Source organism: Stegostoma tigrinum, chromosome 36 (assembly GCF_030684315.1).
Source record: "Stegostoma tigrinum isolate sSteTig4 chromosome 36, sSteTig4.hap1, whole genome shotgun sequence".
NCBI classification, from domain to species: Eukaryota; Metazoa; Chordata; class Chondrichthyes; order Orectolobiformes; family Stegostomatidae; genus Stegostoma; species Stegostoma tigrinum.
In genome coordinates, this window is record NC_081389.1 from 25,182,274 (window position 1) to 25,202,256 (window position 19,983).

General features: G+C 43.0%; 1 protein-coding gene across 1 annotated transcript in view; it reads right to left on the reverse strand.

Annotated features, from left to right (window-relative positions):
• Positions 1-3,864: 3,864 nt before the first annotated feature.
• LOC125446855 (sorting nexin-1-like) overlaps positions 3,865-19,983 on the reverse strand; it is a 37,841-nt gene continuing 21,722 nt past the window's right edge. The window contains exons 8-15 of the mRNA XM_048520780.2: positions 19,897-19,972; positions 17,760-17,873; positions 16,837-16,930; positions 12,032-12,237; positions 11,315-11,458; positions 7,309-7,389; positions 7,094-7,165; positions 3,865-5,678 (exon numbers count right to left, since the gene is read on the reverse strand). Coding sequence (XP_048376737.1) covers positions 5,628-5,678; positions 7,094-7,165; positions 7,309-7,389; positions 11,315-11,458; positions 12,032-12,237; positions 16,837-16,930; positions 17,760-17,873; positions 19,897-19,972 — 838 coding nt within the window. The 3' untranslated portion in view covers positions 3,865-5,627. The remainder of the gene's footprint in view (positions 5,679-7,093; positions 7,166-7,308; positions 7,390-11,314; positions 11,459-12,031; positions 12,238-16,836; positions 16,931-17,759; positions 17,874-19,896; positions 19,973-19,983) is intronic.

The following is a 19,983-nucleotide window of genomic DNA, read 5'->3' on the forward strand; positions in this document are numbered from 1 at the left end:
TCCGAGAGTCACCGGCCCCGCCCCCGGGTCCGCTTTAAACACAAACCGGAGCGGATTTATCCTGGAGCAAACCCAGATTAAAGCGGACTCATCCCGGGCTGCAGCGGCCTCGCTGGAGCAAACACGGATTGGAGCGGACTCATCCCGATTTCAACCCAGACTGGAAGTGACTTATCCCTGACCAGAGCTGGACCGGAGCAGAGTTGTCCCAGATCCGACCTGGACCGGAGCGGACTCATCCTGGAGCAAACCCAGGCTGGAGTGTACAATCCCAGACCGGACCTGGATTGGACCGGACTCATCCCAGATTAAACCCGGAGTGCAGTAGATGCATCCCAGATTAAACCCAGACTGGAGTGGACTCATCCGGATTAAACCCAAACAGCACTGTTCCGGGACCAGACCCGGACTGGAGCGGACTAATGCCAGACTGAAGATAACAAAGTGTGGAGCTGGATGAACACAGCAGGTCAAGCAGCATCTCAGGAGCACAAAAGCTGATGTTTCGGGCCTAGACCCTTCATCAGAGTTCTGCTTGGCCTGCTGTGTTCATCCAGCCCGACACTTTGTTATCTTGGATTCTCCAGCATCTGCAGTTCCCATTATCACTAATGCCAGACTGAGCCAGGTCTAAACAGAGTGGATCTGGGTTAATCCTGAACTGGGCAGACTAAACCTTGATCAAAGTTACAGAAGGGGAAATACATTCAGAAAGCAGATGGAAAGGGACCGGGGTTATAACAAGCCGAATAGCCAACCATGCAAAGGGTTTAGGTCGAGGGGAAACACCTATTCAGGATCTATTTCACTTGAGTTCGGTGGAAACTACATATAATCGTTCCAGACCACTCTTAAAGGTTATTTAGGAAAAGAGCAGACATCAAACAGCACCAACAAATAAATGGGGATTTCTGGAAATAGTAAACACCAGTTGACTTTTTATTAGCTAGCAATGAAGTTATGAGAGGTAGATCTTCAAATAGCACAAAGGTCATTTAAGATTAGATTGGAAAGGTGGCTGAAGTGTAATTAATAGATATGCAAACAGGGTAGGTAAAGAGGATGCAAAAGAATGGTTATTGTGGAGAGTTAACACCTGACTGACCAAACCAAAGTCCTATTTCAGTGCACCTTTTACGGTATTTCTTAATGTACTGGTGATCCACCCAGTTTTCCTGTTAGCATGTACCTGGAGCAGACACATCCCTGGGGGGCTCCGTCCCTGTCCCTCTATGTGGGGTTTTGGGGGGGGGGGGGGGTGGTGCATAATGGCATTGTCCCTACCTCTGAGCTAGGTGACCCAACTCCTGCATACCCAGCACGTGAGTAATTACATGTGAACAGATTGATTAGGAAATGAGAGTGTCAGAAATTTGCCCAAAGCTCCAGTCCATATATGGCAAGTGCAGGGGCGACCCACATCCAGTGAATGTAGGCTGGAGGAGTGGGGTGATGCCACTCCACCATATCCAACAGTCTACAAATTTAGAAAGTTTAAATAAACGAAGGGAAGTATTAGGAACTGGCAAATCCAAGGAAGCAGATCTCACTGCAATTTGGAGAGAGCAAACTATTTTAGAAATAGTTCATCAATTTACTGATTAAATTAATTGTGATCGAGGTCACAAGGTATGGTGACATCAGGGTAACTAATGAATCAGAAGCAAAGCACTCAGCACTAACTAGACAGCAGTTATGAAGGAGCAAATACTGCCAGATCTGCAGAGTTTTTGTTTTCATTTCAAATCTGCACCAGACAATAATTTTAGTGAATTGTTTGTGGCGGTAAACAAGCAGCTGTCAATCATGGGAAACAAGGAACATAGCTATATAACTAAGTAGCTTCTCTTTGATAGCAAAAGAAACAAATTTTAAATTATCTTGCATAAATTCTTCAGGAGGACCACTGGACTTTCCCTCCACAATGCTGAGTTTTTCCAGCAGATGCATTTGTTTTATTTAATTTGCTTGCAACTTCCAATTCTGGTGTGAAATGTTCATGGCTTATCAGTGGCACACCCAGTGGTCCAAGGACCCAGAGAATGGTGATTTGCCTCACATATGGCCACTTTCTCTAAATAACAATTACATACCTACAAAAGGTAGAGGCATAAACCATTTGACTGTTAATACATAGATATTAGAATTCTGAGTGACAGTAAAGCTCTGTAGAAGAAAAATATCTGCAAAACTTTCTTCAAGTGGGAACTGCCAGTGGTGTTCAATGCAAGGTTGTACCCTGAAACCAAATCTAGCTCCCATTCAGTGAGCTGGTCAGATACTATTAATAAAACAAACACCGTACATCAGAGTAAACATGCACGAGTTGAAAAGATTATTCAACACACAGCAAGTCTACTCAGCTGACAATGACTTCTAGAGGGAAATTTAAAAACCTCTAATTTTCTCAGGCACAGGGAAGTTAGGTGCCTGATGATTACACAAATTACTACAGCAGCTAACCAGATTGCTGATGTGACAAACTCCACTTCTCTTTTCCAGTCACTAACAAAGGCAGCTGTATGAAAAACGCTACTGACACTCAATGATACTGTACACACAGCACTCCTGACTCCCCCCTCCTGCATTCCTACTCTACCCTGTAATCATTGGGAACTTTGTTCATCTAATTGTTTGATCCTTCAAGAAGAGAAAGGGCAATCAGATTCAATGACTAATATCTAGCATCTCAATCCACAGACAGACTCAAGGAGATCAATACTGGCTTGGGTGCCAGGAGGATTGAAGCAGTTCTTGAATGCATTTCCTTCGTGGGAACAGGGACAGCGTGTCCCAGGAAGCATCTGCAGCTGCAAGCTGCACCAGCCCCTTTCAACTCTGGCTGCAATGAAAGCTTTTATATTAATGCAGAGAAAGAAGGATGGAAAACACTGCATATAAAACAATCAAAAGGGCTTTTCAGACAAGGACATTTCGAAGCCAGAACTCCTCAAAATAAACTTGTAACAAACAAAAGCTCACTGGAAATCCAACTGTATCTATTAGAACATGTTTTTTGATAGCCAATTTACTTTGCTTGCAGCTTGTAATGCAGGATATGGCAACCTCTGCAACAGGGACATCTAGTCAGTACACAAACATTTCAATTAGGAAAAGAATTGGATTTGCTAGAGTTTAATTTGATTAGTGCATAAAAGTAGTCAATGGTAACAGGTGTGGTGACAAAATTTATTCTTCACCTATACTCTTCCTTTATCTGTCCAGAAGGAAAATCCCTGAAACATTCTTTCCTTGTGGGTCAGGTAACTGCCTGCAAAACAAAGCCTAGTGTATTTTTATTATTCATTCTTAGGTAACAGGCATCACCAGCAAAACTAGAATGTCCATTGCTTAGCCAGATGCCCTTTGAATAGTGGTGTGCCACCTCCAGTTTACACCAAAAAAAAAGTGTCAGAAAGGCAAGAGATTGGAAGACACATTGCCGTGTCACCTGCTACCCTCATCCTCCCAGCTGGAGGTGGTCACGGGCTTGGGAGGATCCGATAACATCTTGTAGACAGTACACACCGAACTCAAGAGTGTGCACAGTGTGGGATGGACTGCCAAACAGAATTACTTCAAAAATTGGACAAGATAAATCTCTCATGGTACTTCCTTAGTTTAAAAGGGATATATTAAAGGAGTGCAGTCAAACTCCCATTTGCAATCTTCACATACAAACCTCATACTGGAAGCAAGAACCTTGGCTGATTTCCTTTCTGATCCAGAATTAAAACAAGATTGTTGCACCGCAGTGAACACAGGACTGGCTGAGACATGGGATTTTCTGCTCTGTTACATTACACTGAATGCTTATATTGGTTCTTACAAAACTCATTACTTTGACAAAGAAACTAGAATGGGTTTGGTAAATCATTTACGAACTTTATTTGAAAGTGGAGGTCACAGAAATAGACGAGGAACTGATTTTTTTTCTACTCAAGAAGAAATGGTGAAAGGGAATTCTCAGTTCCTCTGAAAGTACATTAAACTGAAAGCTCAAAAAGTTGATTTGGTGCATAATGAGTAAAGATGATCAATTGTGTGCAGGGACACCAGTAATATTCTCAAATACTACAGTAATACAGGAGAGCAGGCGATAAACATAGTGACAGGAATGTAAACAGAAGGTTTTTGTTGCCTTCCAGTTTTGGCTGTCAAATCAGGAAAGCAGACAAGGATACTTGGCTTTGTTAGATTCAGGGAAGTGTCTCACTCGTACAACTGGGTGGTTACCTATGGAAATTCTGACAATGGAGGGGGAAGTGTCAAGGGTTTTGTTGTGGTATCATAAACCAGTTAGAGTCAAATACACCAGTGTTTATAATAAATGGTTTACAACAGTGGTGTAGATCAATCTCATTGGAAAAGACAAAATGGAAGCTCAAATCTCAAACCTTAAACTCCACCCTGCCCCCAAAAAAATGCCATGTATTTAGACTTCACAAACAGTTCATGAGACAGGAAAAGGTGAAGTGAAACTACTAGCATGTGCATAGACACTAGCGTTGGTCAGCTAAATCAAGCCACGGTACACAGATTATGTTTGGATAGAGCCATTCATTCAGTTATGGCATGTAATTTACTGCCTTGACACTTGTATAAAAATATGGTCTTGGAAACCACAGCAAGGTGGAAAATAAGAGGGAACACAGGGCTAGTTAGTCAACTCTGATAAGGAATACATGGGTAGTCATCTTAGCCAGAGACAACTGTCACAATTCCTTTAACCAGGACTAGCTGAGTCATTGGATGTTCACATACAAGGTGGAATTCCTTAATCAAACTATGCCACAGCTCACATTTCACATGACCCTTCCTATGTTCAACTGTATTCAATATGAACTTGCCCTGCAAATCTATTTCTTAGAGACCCTCTCCACCTCTTGTTCCACATCCTAGTGCAGCAGCTATGTACCTGCAGTACTAGTGCAACATTCAAGCAGGAAACAGATACAAACAGCATGGATACAGGTTCAAAAAACTAGGACATGCATAAACATTGATCCCTATTCATGTACTGGCAATCATGATTTGGCCACGAGTACTGGCAGCTTGGAGATCCCAGGCCAACTGTTAGTACTTTGCTTTGAAAGCTCAGAGTTCTGAAAGGTGCTGGTCTAATGTTCCATCACTGCCTGTACTGCCTAGTCTTGACCATGGTGCGCTCACCACTCGATTCCCCAAAATCTCATCGGTCCTCTCGGGTCTGTGGAACTCAGGTTGGCGAAGAAAAAACAGATTTTCTTTTTTAAAAAAAATTAAATGTCAAAAAAGTAGCACTTGTTAGGTAGCAGGAGTTTGTCATGAGGAGAGAGAGAGGTAGATGCTGTGGTAACAAGTTCTGATACTATTTCCACTCACCTCCCTCCTCTCCCCCTCCCAAACCCATATCTGCAATGAGCATAAAAACGAATCAAATTCCATCACAATGGGGTTTTCCCCCACTGATCAATTCATAAGAAAATATATGAAAACTAAAGACAATTCAAGATTTATCATAGCAGGAGCAAGGAAGAACTGCAACCATTAAAGGAGTGTCCCCTTTCACAGGTGAAATTGCAGATTCACTTAGGCTGGAGGTACAATATAAAAGGCAGCAAGTGTCCACTCAATTTTCAATCCCACTATGCAATGGCTTTTGCCTCTGGCAGGAAAGCTTCCCAGTATTTGATGAGCTGTCAACAGAAAGTATTTGTTAGGAGGTACGGTAAATTGAAACAAATCGATTTGCAAGAAAAACAAACCCGAGGGCTGCTAGGAAGCGAAGCCTAGCTTTTAAATGCATTAATATTTCTTTGATCTGTAGTTTGGTATTCACTAAGCTGCCTGCAACACAAGGCTTCACACACAGCCCATTCACAAAGACACTAAGTCACCATTCGTGAACAAAAAGGGCAGAAATGACTATTACGAGGGTGCAAAATTTTAAGGCTCTTGGAGGAAGCTATAGGGGAAGATATCAGAGGTCGATTCTTCAGAGTGGTGGGCATGTGGAATGCGCTGCCAGCAGTGGTAGTGGAATCAGATACATTAGGGGCATTTAAGCGACTCTTGGATAGGCACTTGTATAGTAAAATGTAGGGTATGCAGGGCAGATTGATCTTAGTAGGTAATAGGTCAGCACCACATGGGCCATAAAGGACCTGTACTGTGCTGTACTGTTCTATGAACTGACTGCTAGAAGTGGGGTGAATTTTCTGCAGACTTTCACCTTTAACTATTATGAAGGTCTGGACTACATATTCAAGCCACAAGCTTACAGTGTTACTACTTACCCATGTTCAATATCTAATTGCCTCTTCAAATCTTTCAACTCTATTCCCCAAACTGGTTAATTCATGGGGTTACTGGCTGGGTATGTGTTTCCTGCCATTCCTAATTGACCTGAAGGAGGTGACGAAGAGCTGACCTCAAAACTGTAGTAATACTTTTTTGGTTGGGGGAGGGGGGGGGCGCCATAGGGCCACCACACATCTGTTAGGAAGGAAGGAAGGGAGCTCCAAGATTTTGACCCAGCAACAATGTAGGAATGGTGATATTTTGTAATGTTAGGATGAATAGACACTTGGAGGGACAAACAGCAGACTTAAAAGTATTGAATGGGAATATCACATCGAACCAGGATGGGTACTTCACCGGCTGGGCCAGTGTTACTTATCCATCCTTAATTTCTCTAGTGAAGTTGGTAATCTGCTACATAGTAGATGCGGCGTGGGTAAATTTATAGTGCTGTTTTGGGAGATTTGCAAGATTTTGACCCAGTTACATGGAAGAAGCAGTGACATATTTCCAAGTCAGAATGGTGAGCAACTTGGAGGGGAACTTGCAGGTAACAGTGTTCCTATGTATCCGCTGCCCTTGTCCTTCGATGGGCAAGTGTGGACCAAGGAGCTGCACTCAATGCGTTAATTAGCATTGAGTCAGACAACTTAACGTTCTGAAAATCTGGCAACTATCCCTCTCCAGCCCTTTAAGTCCCTCTTATCACTTAAGTGTTCTAGAGTAACAAGATTCTAGCTTCTCTATTAAACAAGATCTGGAAGCATCAAGCTGATTTAAGATTGATGAAATTCTCAGTGCATTAACTCACTTGTTGCTGAGAGTTCTGCAGTGTTTCCAAATACACAATAATTCGACTTTTAAAGTCCTTGATTTGCTCTTTCTGAAAGTGTACACAGAGAATTAAAACATATTAAGAGGGGTGCAACTGCAACAAGGTAATGCCCCAATATCCCCAGCTGACTAGTGTCATCTAGAACAGCCACAGCCAGGTTTAGCAGACTCCAAGCATGTGGCACAGCTTACCTCAAATCGAGCAACTTCCTTCCGAATGGTTACGGAGATCCGCTCAAAATCTCTCTCACATTGTAGAACTTTGGGTTCCCACTAAAAAAAAAATATGGAGGAACCAGTTAACATCACTTCAAATCAATCATGCACTAGATCTCACTGTTCATTGAATAGCTCTCCCTGAATGTAACATTCATAGACAGATGTTAAACTCAAGGTGCATCCTGAGTCTAGATGCAAAAACTAGCAAGCAGCTTTTCCTGTACTCACCAAGACAAGATTATAGATTTTTCAAAGTTTGTCCTGCCTCAATGGCTGAGTATTTCAGATCTAACTGAACAGTTATATTAGAGTCAAAATGAAAACCTGAGAGAATGGAGTTGTTTACATAAATGATTTGGATAGGAATATAGGAGGTATGGTTAGTAAATTTGCAAGTGACACCAAAATAGGTGGTGCAGTGGTCAGTGAAGATTATCGGAGTACAACAGGACCATAGTCAGATGGAGTTTAATTTAGATAAACGTGAGGTCTTACATTTTTGTTAAGGCAAAGGAGGCGAGGACTTATACAGTACACAGTAGGGCCCTGCATGTGTGGCTGATCAAAGACCTAGGAGGTGCAGGTGCACTGCTCCTTGAAAAGTGGAGTCGGAAAGTAGACAGGATAGTGGAGGTGGCATTTGGTATGCTTGCCCCTAAATTGGTCAGCGCATAGAGTATAGGAGTTGGGTACATCCTGTACAGCTGCAATATGACACTGGTGAAACCACTTTTGGAATACTGCGTACAATTCTAGTCACTTCTGGTAGGAAGGACGTTGTTAAACTTGCGGGTTCAGAAAAGATTTACGAGGCTGCTGCTGGGACTGGAGGGTTGAGTTAAGGGAGAGGCTGAATAGGCTGGAGTTCTCTTTCCACTGGAACAGGGACTGAAGGGTAACCTTATAGAGGTTTTATAAAATCATGAGGGGCATGGATAGGGTGGATATCCATGATCTTTTCCCCAGGGTAGGGGTGGCCAAAACTAGAGGGCATAGATTTACAGTTAAAAGGGAAAAGATTTAAAGAGAGACTAGAGGGGTAACTTTCATGCAGAGGGTGGTGTGTGTATGGAACAACTGCCAGAGGAAGTGGTGCAGACTGGTATAATTACAACATTTAGAAGGCATTTGGATAGGTATATGAATAGGAAGGATTAGAGGGAAATGCTGACAAGTGGGACTAGGTCAGATTGGGATGTCTGGTCAGCACTGACATGTCAAACAAGCTGTTTCTGTGCTGTATGACTTTCCGTTGCTGCTGCTAAACCCAAGTTTCTCCAGCATTTCCTTTCTTCTCAGTCAGCTGTGTAGCTTTACCTTTTGATGCAGATTTAGCCATGATGGTAGAGCAGTGGGATTGGCATTAGCACCATCTTATTGGGAGCTGGGGAGGCCCCAATCCCAGTGCTTGAGAAGTCTACATTCATCTACTGCAGATAAAACATGCATTTATGTAGCACCTTTAACAGAGTAAAGCATCCCAAAGCACTTCACAAGGCAAAACAAAAAAAAGTGAGCTAAGCTACCAGAGGAGATAGACAGGCTTTATGGAACACTTTAAAACAAAAAACAACCAACCAAGCAGGAGGGGTCAGGAAGGAGATTCCATAACTTGAGCACAACAACTGAAAGTAAGAATACAAATCTGAAGTGATGAAAAGTGGGGATACTCAAAATTAGAGGAGCACACAAAGTGGAAGGCTGAGAGGAGAGAACAGACATAGGGATGATGAGGGGATTTGAAAACAAAGTGCATTGCATGAATATTATCTATCAAGAGTTTCACTAGTTAATGTTGCCATAGTCCGGGGGGTGGGTGGGTGCGTGCGCGTGCGGAGAGCACGAGTCTCATGCAAAGGGAGAGGTTAAAGCAGCAAGATCTTTATGGTGACCTCAGCCAGAATTGAACCCACACTGCTGGGGAAATTTGGATGTCAGTTAAACAGTGATTCAAAAGAGCAGAGGGGTCACTGGTAATTGAGACTTGGTTGTAGTTAGATAATAGTTAGCAAAAGTTTGTGAGCTGAAATTAGAGGATAGAGAACAGGAGGCAGAAGTTACCTCTAACAAGTTAGCCTCTTTCATAATGGAATTAGTCCACTACAGTCATAGGTCATTAATTTTTCAACTGAGGGCAAACTCCTACTCCTGCACAACCCCCACTGATCCAGGGTGCCCTTTGGCATTCTCTGTCCAGTCACTGAGCACTCATGAGAGCTTGGACGTCAGTCACTGGCAATTTATTACAGGGTGGGAAGCTGTCACAAGCTAAACTCAACTAATCTCTCACTCAAGAGCTCAAATATTTCACACATTCCAGATCAGTTACTGCATCATTGTGGGGGAGACAGTTTCACTAACATACAGACACCAATTTTAGCAGCACACCAACTGTGGTCAGCTCACAGTGTAAACCAAATCAATGAAGAAACACAAGACCTTTCTGGTCTTTGCAACTCATGCTGCCTATGGAAGGCAATGGAAACCAAGCAATTCAATATCCTCCCACCTAGCCCAAGTTGTGTACATTTACAGATTGGAGCTAATCCATTATAGACTGACCAAGTAGAGTGAGAAACAATGGAGAGGGAAAGACCTGAACCCAAGCAAGCTGTACTGACATTTAGAATGCTGCACAAACATTATCAATGCATTAAGAGTTTCACTCATTGTAAAGGGGGGTAACTTCACAACAGTTTGACGGGTACAGGGACAGAAGAGACAGCAACTGGTTGTGGTTCAATCAAGGGTCATCGGTTTTGGGCCCACTCTTGCTCATCTTTCGTATGAAACGATCTGAATGAGCATTTAAGAAGCATGGTTAGTAAGCTTGCAGATTACTCTAAAATTGATGGTATCGTGGACAGTGAAGGAGGTTATCTAAGATTACAAAGAGATCTTGATCAACTGAATCAATGAGCTGAGGGGTAGTGGGTGGAGTATAATTTGGATACATACAAGCTATTGCATTTTGGTAAATAAAGGAAGATAGGGCTTATACAATTTATGTTAGGGCCCTGAGTATTGTTGAACAGAGACACCTTGGGGTTCAGGTCCATAATTTCCTTGAACTTTGAATCACAGGTAGACAGTAGTTAAGGCAGTTTGTATGCTTGCTTTCATTGCACAGTCCTCAGCGTATAGGAGTTGGGACATTATGTTGAGGTTGTACAAAAAGTTGGCAGAGTACTGTTTCTGGTGTACTGTAATAAGGCAACCAGAACTAGACAAAAAGGAAAAATGTATACTAAATGGGAAAAGATTTATCAGGACATTGCCAGGAACAGAGGTTGAGTGAGAAAAATAGGCTGGAACTCTTTTCACTGGAGCAATTAAAAAGGTTGAAGTTTATAAATGTCACAAGGGGGCAAAGATAGGGTGAATAGCAGGGGGCCTTTTCTCTAGTGTTGGGGGAGGTCCAATTCAAAACTAGGGAGCATATTTTTAAAAAGAGGAGAAGAGGATGATTTAAAACAAAGGCAAGGGGTAACTTTTTTTGTTAAACAAAATGGTTGGCATGGAAAGAACTGCCAGAGGAAGTGGTAGGATGCAGGTACAGTTATAGCGTCTAAAAGGCATTTGGATAAGTTGATGAATAAGACAGTTTGGAGCGATATGGGCCAAATGCAGGCAAGTGGGACTAGTTCATTTGGAATCATTAGCATGGGCTGATTAGACCCAAGGGTATGTTTCCATGCTGTGTGACCATGATGCAGGCAAGGAGAAAGGTTGAGAAGGCAAGACCTCAGCTGCAAGTGACCTCATACTTAGCATCACAATCAGCCATTTAGCCAACTGAGCTAACTGAGAACTCCAAAAACAAAACCTGGTTGTACAGTGAATAGCCAGCAATATAGTTTTGCTGCTAACAAACCATGCCTGCAAATGAGTCAGTAAAAAGCACAGAACAATTAATGCTCAAAACCCATTTGTTCAACTGATTTAAGCAGGTGCTTGTACCCACTTCTGAGCCTCATACCTCCGATATCTCATCTTTAGCTTGTTGCAGTTTGTCAGGTTTATTGGCCCAAATGAGCCGAGCTTCATTCTCTCGCTTTTTTTGCAGTGTGGTCTGAGCATCTTGCCAACGCTGCCACGCTTTCATCCGTTGGTCAAAGACTCCCTGCATCAAGAAAACCAGACCACAGTACTCAGCATCCAGTTTAAACCAACACATGCCATTACAATGTACCAATTAGCAAAGCAAACTCATAACTGGGGTCACCACAGGAGGTGCCAGAGTCAATGACTGGCCCGTGGCTTTGATCCTGAACTCTACCCAATGATGCTGAGGTCAGACCAGTTCAAGGACCAGCCAGAAGTGCCCTTATCCTGAAGGAACTGGCTAATGCTCCCTGTGTAGGCAGAAGCATGGCCCTTTGAGCAAATTACCAGAAGTATCTTCAAAGTATGGAATCATTTCTTTTAGGGGGACATGGCTGCATCTTCTTTCTTTCTGCAATAGACTCCAAAAGTAATATTCCTCCAGCAAATGGCTTGGTAATCTCCTCGTAGCCCAGTTTTTAACCATGAGGGGTTCACACATCCCTAAGTACAACAATTCACTTTTCAGCTGAAGTACTTTGCTCACAAATGACCTAAAACAGAAAACTACTGAGTAATAACCACTATCAGAAAATGCACTCGACATTTGAGAAGCAAGAACCAAAGTAGCACCATTAGCAACGGCTGATACCCGCACTGCAGAAATCAGACGGATATAGTCACTCAACAACTCAGCAAACAGGAAGAAGTCGTTGTTGGCTTGCTCATGGTAAAGCTGCTCAATCTTCTCCTCGACCTCTGCAAGCTGTGAGAGTGCCCGAGATAATGCCGTATGATCTTCGGAGCTCCCCAGCATGGCGGCACTCTTCGCAAAGATGGCGGTGTTCATTGCAAGCTCTGAAGATCAAACAGTTTAAAAAAAGGCCAATTTAGTATCTTCAGAACTGATGTTTATTTAAATACACCCACTAGAGACCTAATGAATTTCTGCCAGCATGACAAGTATCCAAAACTTTACTAATATCTCAATTTCAGTTCAGTTTGTCTCAAAAAAATTCCAAGTTCCTCATGTTTCCTCCCCAACCCCCTGACAAAATGTAATTTATCTGAAACATACAATAGGAGCAGCAGTAGGCTAGTCCCTCAAGCCTCCTCTGCCATGATGATCATGGTTGATAATCTACTCAGTCCCTGGTTTTGCCCCATACCCTTTGATCCCTTTATATAGTTTTAAACACATCCATCTCCCAGAAAGTGTTCACTATTTGCCTTCAACTAAGTTTTGGCAAAAAAACTCCATCAGCTTATCACGGCAAGAAATTTCTCCTCTGTCCTAAATGGCCTATCCCATACTCTTTGACCTGACCCTGGTTCTGGACTCCCCAGTCACCAGAAACATCCCTCCTGTGTTTACCCAGTTTTAGTTGGGTTAGAATGTTAACAATCTCTATGATATTGCCCCTCATTCTTATAAACTCCAGCAAATACAGTCAACCTATCCAAGAATTTTCATTCACCTTCCAGTCCAGGAAGAGTTTGGTAATGCCTTCATTTCACTCCCTACATTCCTCAGATAAAGGAGGCCAAAAGTCTGCACAGTACTCCACACATGGTCTCACCAAGATCCTGTACAATTGCAGCAAGACAGCCCTGCTCTCATACTCAAATCTTTGTGCAATGAAGACCAACATCCCATTTGCATTCTTCACCATTTGCTGCCCCTGCATGTTTACTTTCAGCAACTGGTGAACAAGGACATTCAGATTGCACTGCCATTCCTCCTTTCCCGAGGGATCATCATTCAGATAATCCACTTTGCTGCCTTTGCTACCAAAAATAGTTAACTCTCATTTATTCACTCAGGAGAGGCAATGGCCTAGTGTTTTCATAGCTGGACTGTTACTCCAGTGACTCAGATAATGCTCTGGGGCCCCAGGTTCAAATCCCACCATGGCAGATGGTGGAATTTAAGTGCCATAACAAAAAAAATCTGGAATTAAGAATTAATGACCATGGACCCATTGTCAATCATCAGGAAAGCCATCTGGTTCACTAACATCATTTAGGGAGGGAAACTGCCAATCTGACCTGGTCTGGCTGACATGTGACTCAGATGCACAGTAATGTGGTTGACTGAAACTACAATTAGGGATGGGCAATATACGCTGCCTGATCAGTGATGCCCTCATTCCATGAATGGATAAAGAAAATCATTTTATCTACTATGCACTTGCCTATTCACTCACCTATGCAAAAAACAAATCCACACTGAAGCATCTTAGCATCCTCCACATGGTTCACTCCCACCCAACTGGATCATTTTCAAACTTGGAGATATTGCACTTTGTCCCCCTCATCTAAAATCATTCATACATATTGCAAATAGTTCAGCCCAAGCACTGATCTGTGCAGCACTCACTAGTCATTGGCAGCCAAATTGACCTGTCTATTCCTACTGTTTCCCATCTGCCAGCCAGTTCCCCATCCATGTCAGCACACTACCTCCAATCCCACCCTCTAAATTTTACACACTAATCTGTCATGCAAGACATCAAAAGCCTTCTGAAAAACCCAAGTAAACCAAGCCACAGATAAGGTTCCTCCTTATCCACACTACTGGTTTCATCCTCAAAAATTCCAACAGATGCGCCAAAAAGGTTTTCTGCTTTGTAAATCTATGCTGTCTGTCCGATCCTGTCGCCATTGTTTTCCAACTATTAAATCTTTAAAAAAGCTTGGCATTTTCCCTACTATTGATAACTGCAATTCCCAGGTCCCCACCCCTATTTTTAAAAATAGAGGGGTTACATTTGCTGCCTTCCAATCTATAGAATCTTGAAAGATGACTAAGGTATCTGCTATTTCAAGGGCCACATGAGTACTCTGATCTCAATTAGGAATATTTGCATTGAAAGAAAGGGAACGTTCCCATTTGGGTATCTCACAGAGAGAAGAGATTGAGTTTATTTTTGCATGGCCTGATACAAAACAGCAAAGAAAACAAACTAGGAGAAATGTTGGACAGGAGATTACTTGCAGCCACTCAACTGACAGGTTGAGAGATGTGTACACTAATATCACCACCCCATTCTGCTACACCAAAGTCAGAATTCCTTCCTCCTAATTTGATGAAGGCATTGCATGCTGTGCCCTGGGGCAACTAAGTAAAATGCACTTCTACTCCTGTGGTGTAGAGAATGGCTGGGGGGGGGGAAGAAACAAGGACGAGTATGGTAGAGTAACACTTCCTACTCTTAAAAAAGTAAACCAAAAGTAAAGTTCTCTCAACACCATCCTCATCAAACACTCCTGAGGTGGATACATCAAGAGTTAAGTAGAGAGAAGCTGTGACTGTCCCCAGCACTCGGGGTACAACAGGAATCAACTGTCCCAGTGTCATAGTGCACTTGCCCATAATTCAGCACTCCACAGCTAGTTGCTGTTAGGTTAGTTATTTAAAACTGGACAAACTAGTTTATTGCTTAGAATACCTGAAAAGGTGAACTTCAGTTCCCTTCTCAGAAAAAAGGTTTCAATATAATGTGTATACTACTATTCTACTTTCAAAATTCCAGACTGATTGGAGGCTGCAGTTTGACTGGTTGATAAACCTCAGCCCTTGATATTCCTGGGACTCTTCCAAGTTGCACTGAACTGAAATGGTAGAAGATAAATCACAAAAATCTTGTCATAAGCACATGCTTCCAGTTCTCCTTTAGGCTTCAGTGTTCCAGAAGAGAAGAAAACAAAAAAGCATTCTACACTTATGGCTGCAACTGAAAGTGAACATTGAGCTCTCGTTTAGTATTGTGCATTTGATGTTTTTGATTAGCTTACTGGTGTTAATCAGCCAACTTGTTCTAACAACTTCATCCAGTCTCAACTAACACAAAGCAAAGCAATTACTGGATGAACACAGTAATATCGTTAATCCTGCCTCTCTGATCTGAAGTAGCATATTATTTGCAAACCATAAACTGCTTTGCTTAAAGTAATCTAAGAGCCTTAAAAACCACAGACTCCACTGCTTTCACAGAAGTGATTTCTTCATGGTGACCCAGGGCATTACCCAGTTCTCTCCGTACAATTATTCATCTTCAATCAAAAAAGGGAAAATGCAAAGGGAAATGCGCCTTCGGACCACCTCCGCAGAGACTCGGGGTCGATCTTCATGGCCGCAGATTGGAGATTTTGTACTTGTCTGGGACTGGGATCGCCCCAAGCTTGGACCAAGGTGGAAAGGACCGTACCAAGTGCTTCTTCAGACTCCGAAAGCTCTTAACGTTAAAGGACAGAATCACTGGATCCACTTAAGTGACTGCAAGCGATGGATTTCCTCATCGGCATGCAGTTGACCATTGGACCGAGTGTTATTCTGCCCATGCATGGCCAGCAGCAAAATCTGTTTTATAAAACACACATCTGGCTGCACGGGAATCGGACAGCATGTTACCCACCAGCATGGTCTGTAGAAGCGTTATTTGTGGCGACACCCGCCTCCAACCCTAGTCAGCTTTATGAAATAGAGTATTCTGGTAAGCCTTGTGGAGGGGAGAGGGGAACATGGACGAGGGGTGTGCAGGGTACGTGTGAGAAACTGGTAGTTAGTGGTCTCTCTGGTTGTGGGGACACTAGACCTGGGCATGGGAAGGAACGGGCTAGCTGTACAAATCCCAACAGCTATCTGTTTTGCTTTAATGGAACTGGGACTTGTTGTGTGCCTGCTCTAGTTAGTAATCACCCCCAAAATGTTTCCTGGCCCCATCGGTGCATAAAGAGAAATTGCACCACTATAGGAGGATTGTTGAACTGCCCCTGCTTAGAATCTAAGCCCATAACTGTGACCCCGGGCATACAGTGGACTTGTGGGGATTGCAATGGCACTTATGTCGAAACAGATAATGGGTCATTTCCATTTAACTCCGCAAATTTCCATCCATATAAGGGTCAGTCCTCCTGGCATAGCTATCAAGAAAAACGAGAGTCTGTTTGCCTCCTTAACGAGACCTTCACTACGACCACTCCAACTCTGCCGGTGCTGTTTGCTGTTGGGACCATTGGGCCCCTCACGGTCCCTTATCCCCAACAAGCACAGATTCAACGGCAAATTGTCACACGCTTCCTGAGCCGGGAGTTTTGCGCTGCATAGCCTAACCTGAAGAAGTTACCCTCCTCAGGGAATCTCTCTCCCATTGCAACTCTACTCTCCATCTTCGGTCCACCTCCCCCTCTCTCCCTATTTATTCCAGCTCCCTCTACCCATCCCCCTCTCTGATGAAGGGTCTAGGCCCGAAACGTCAGCTTTTGTGCTCCTGAGATGCTGCTTGGCCTGCTGTGTTCATCCAGCCTCACATTTGATTATCTTGGAATTCTCCAGCATCTGCAGTTCCCATTATCTCTCAAAATGCAAAACTGACAGTTTATAAAAGCAGATTAGTTAACTGAAGTGTACACCAAAATCTTCCTTTACCAAATGTTCAAGCCTTCTGGCCTCACCTTTTCTATGATTGACTAGTGTTTCAACAACAGCATGAAGCTTGCGTAATTGTTGGTCTTCATTCTCAATCTCCTGAAACTTCTCTTCAAACCACTGGAGAAGAAAGAGAAATATCACACAATGATGTGTATAGATGGAGATGGAGCTGTCTCAGCCCATACTCTGAGGCTTTCCAGTTGGTTATTGAAACACAAAATTAAAGTAACCAGTCATGACATGATAAGGGCCACTTTAATCATAAGCAGATAATTTTGCAACTTTTAGAATCAAGTAGCAAAGATTAGAGAAACAAAAGTAACAAACATATTCCCTTCAAAACAGTGCATCAGGTCAGAAACAGGCACACAGACCAAACCCAGAGGATGAGAATGTGTATGGAGATCAGGAATAGGATTTCCTCTGCTTGGCTGACAGGTTCAGCAAAGGAACAAGCTCTATCCTTCCCACTCCCATTGCTATACCTGGAAAACAGCCAGCTCAACAGAAGCCACATGGCAGGACATGGGTCTTTCTGACCATCATCTGAACTTAGCTGCTCAACTATTACCTGCAGCTCTCATTCTGGCCATTATTTAAATACTTTTTTTTAATTAGACAAGTCATCTTTCAGCTCATCTTCAGAGAGGGTGGTGTGTAAATGGAATGAACTACCAGAGGAAGTTGCAGATGCATGTACAGTTAACTTCCAAGAAAGATGGACAGAGCTCTTAAAGATAGTGGAATCAAGGGTTATGGGGATTAGGCAGGAACAGGATACTGATTGTGGATGATCAGCCATGATCATAATGAATGGTGGTGCTGGCTCGAAGGGCTGAATGGCCTATTCCTGCACCTATTGTCTACTGTCAAATCACTTGGGTGTGGGGAACATTAGCAACAAATTGAAGCCTATTGCTCATTCCACAGTAGCACAAACACTTACAATGTCAGACTCATTCATCTTGATGGTCATCTTGCTGACTGCATCAGCAGCCTTGTTCACCATCCGAAGGAGACTAGCACCACTTAAAGCCTGAGTGTTTACTGCTCGTGGCAACTGTAAATCAGATCGAAACGTCAATGCAATATAGCACACTGCTCACCAAAAAGCCATTTCCTACCCACACAAACAATTTGTCCGAGACAGTTTCCAATAGATTTCTAACTCTGAAAGTTAACCCATGGCATGCGTGAACAAATGTTAGAGCAACTTCTTGATAGACATGTTAAAAGTCAATAAAATGTAAAAAAACACTAGCCAAAATGAACAATTAGAACATTTTAGCACATTAACAAGCAGGGAAGGCAATGGCCTAGTGGTATTATCACCGGGTTGCTAATCCAGAGACCCAGATAATTTAGGGGCCTGGATTCAAATCCCACCACGGCAGATGGTAGAATTTGAATTCAACAAAACTGGAAGTATCCATTGCTGATTGTCAGGACAAACCCATCTGGTTCACTAACATGCTTTAGAGAAGGAAAATGCCATCCTTACCATCTTGGAAATTATGGGTGGATAATAAATGCTACCTGGCCAGCAAAGCCCTCATCCTATGAATGACTCCCACGCATGCTAAGTTCACACCACCTTGCACCCAAGCAAAAGCTGTTGACCGCTAGGACAGCTTATCCACTAGTTTACTACATTTAGTGACAGGTAAAGAGCAGGAGGATAAGAAAAAACCACAGATGCTGGAAATCTGAACCAGAAAAATTACGGGGGGCGGGGGGGGGGGGTAGAACCACGAAAGGTCTGGCAACATCTGTGGGAGGAAAGAGTTAACATTGAGTCCAATGACTCTTCTCCAGAAGAGAGTAATAAATGGGGTCATGCACAGGACAAAGTGGTGCTTGGGTTCTAAAATTATTGAACTTGATATAGAGCCCTGAAGGCTGCATGGTCTCCAAGGGAAAATGAGACGTGTCCATCCGTTTTGCACTGAGCCTCGGAGTACTGCAGCATGCCTGTAGCAAAAGTGTTATGTTGAGGTGACAGGCAACTGGAAGCTTGAGGTACTTTTGTAGACAAAATGTAAGGGTTCTACAAAGCCTAGGGGCAGCACAGTGGCTCAGTGGTTAGCACTGTAGCCTCACAGCGCCAGGGACCCGGGTTCAATTCCAACCTCGGGTAACTGTCTGTGCTCCGGCTTCCTCCCACAGTCCAAAGACGTGCAGGCTAGGTGGATTGGCTATGCGAAGTTGCCCATAGTGTTCAGGGGTGTGTGGGTTATAGGGGGATGGGTGTGGGTGGGATGATCCAAGAGGCGGCATGACTTGTTGGGCCGAACGGCCTGTTGTTTCCACACTGTAGGGAATCTAAAGTGCAGGGTTTGATTGGACCAAAAAAAAACAAACACTCAGTGACCAGACATCTTTCTAGCCAACTTTTTAAGTATTAGAAGCCAAGAGGAAAATCATTGGTTTTGAGTGAGTTTGCAATGCACAAGTCAATTTGTATATCGGGCTTGACAGATTAGGAAACCTCAGGACATGCAGCCTCAAAGCTTTCTGTAAAATTGGGTATTCACCACTGTATGGATTCTTTCGATTCAGCTAGTCACAAGGGCAACAGAATGGATAAGCTACATGAATGTATGGTGGAAAACAGGGATGGAGGAAGAAAGGGCCAGTTGGCTGGAAACTAAGTTGAATATTCCTGTTCTTTACTGACAAGAGGAAAAAAGGACAAGTACCGGAAAAGTACAACCAATGGACTAGCATTGGTCAATGAAAGAATGACATTTTAGAACAGATCAATCTGACAGGGGTTGCAATAAAAATCTGAAAATAGAAGGGGAAACAATATTCCAAATGGAAAGGAAATTAAAGTGGGATGAATCACCAGAAAATTGTTAGATGCAGAACTCATGAGGGCAACACAAAAAACAAATGAAGTGCATACAGACAAGATGTCACTGCATAACACAAGACACAGCATCATGAACACATGACTGGAGAAAGGCCAGATAGTCAAATAAACAGAAAACATGATATTTTGAAAGGGGAAGGGTTGATGGGGTACTAGCAGAGGAAAAATGGTAAAGCAAACCCTCTCTTCCCACAATGGAGGAGATTACCTCATCTTTTTCCAAGAACTCTCTCACATCAGGATCCTGCAAGAGTGTTGGGTGCTTGATGATTCTCTGTAGATATCTGGAATGATA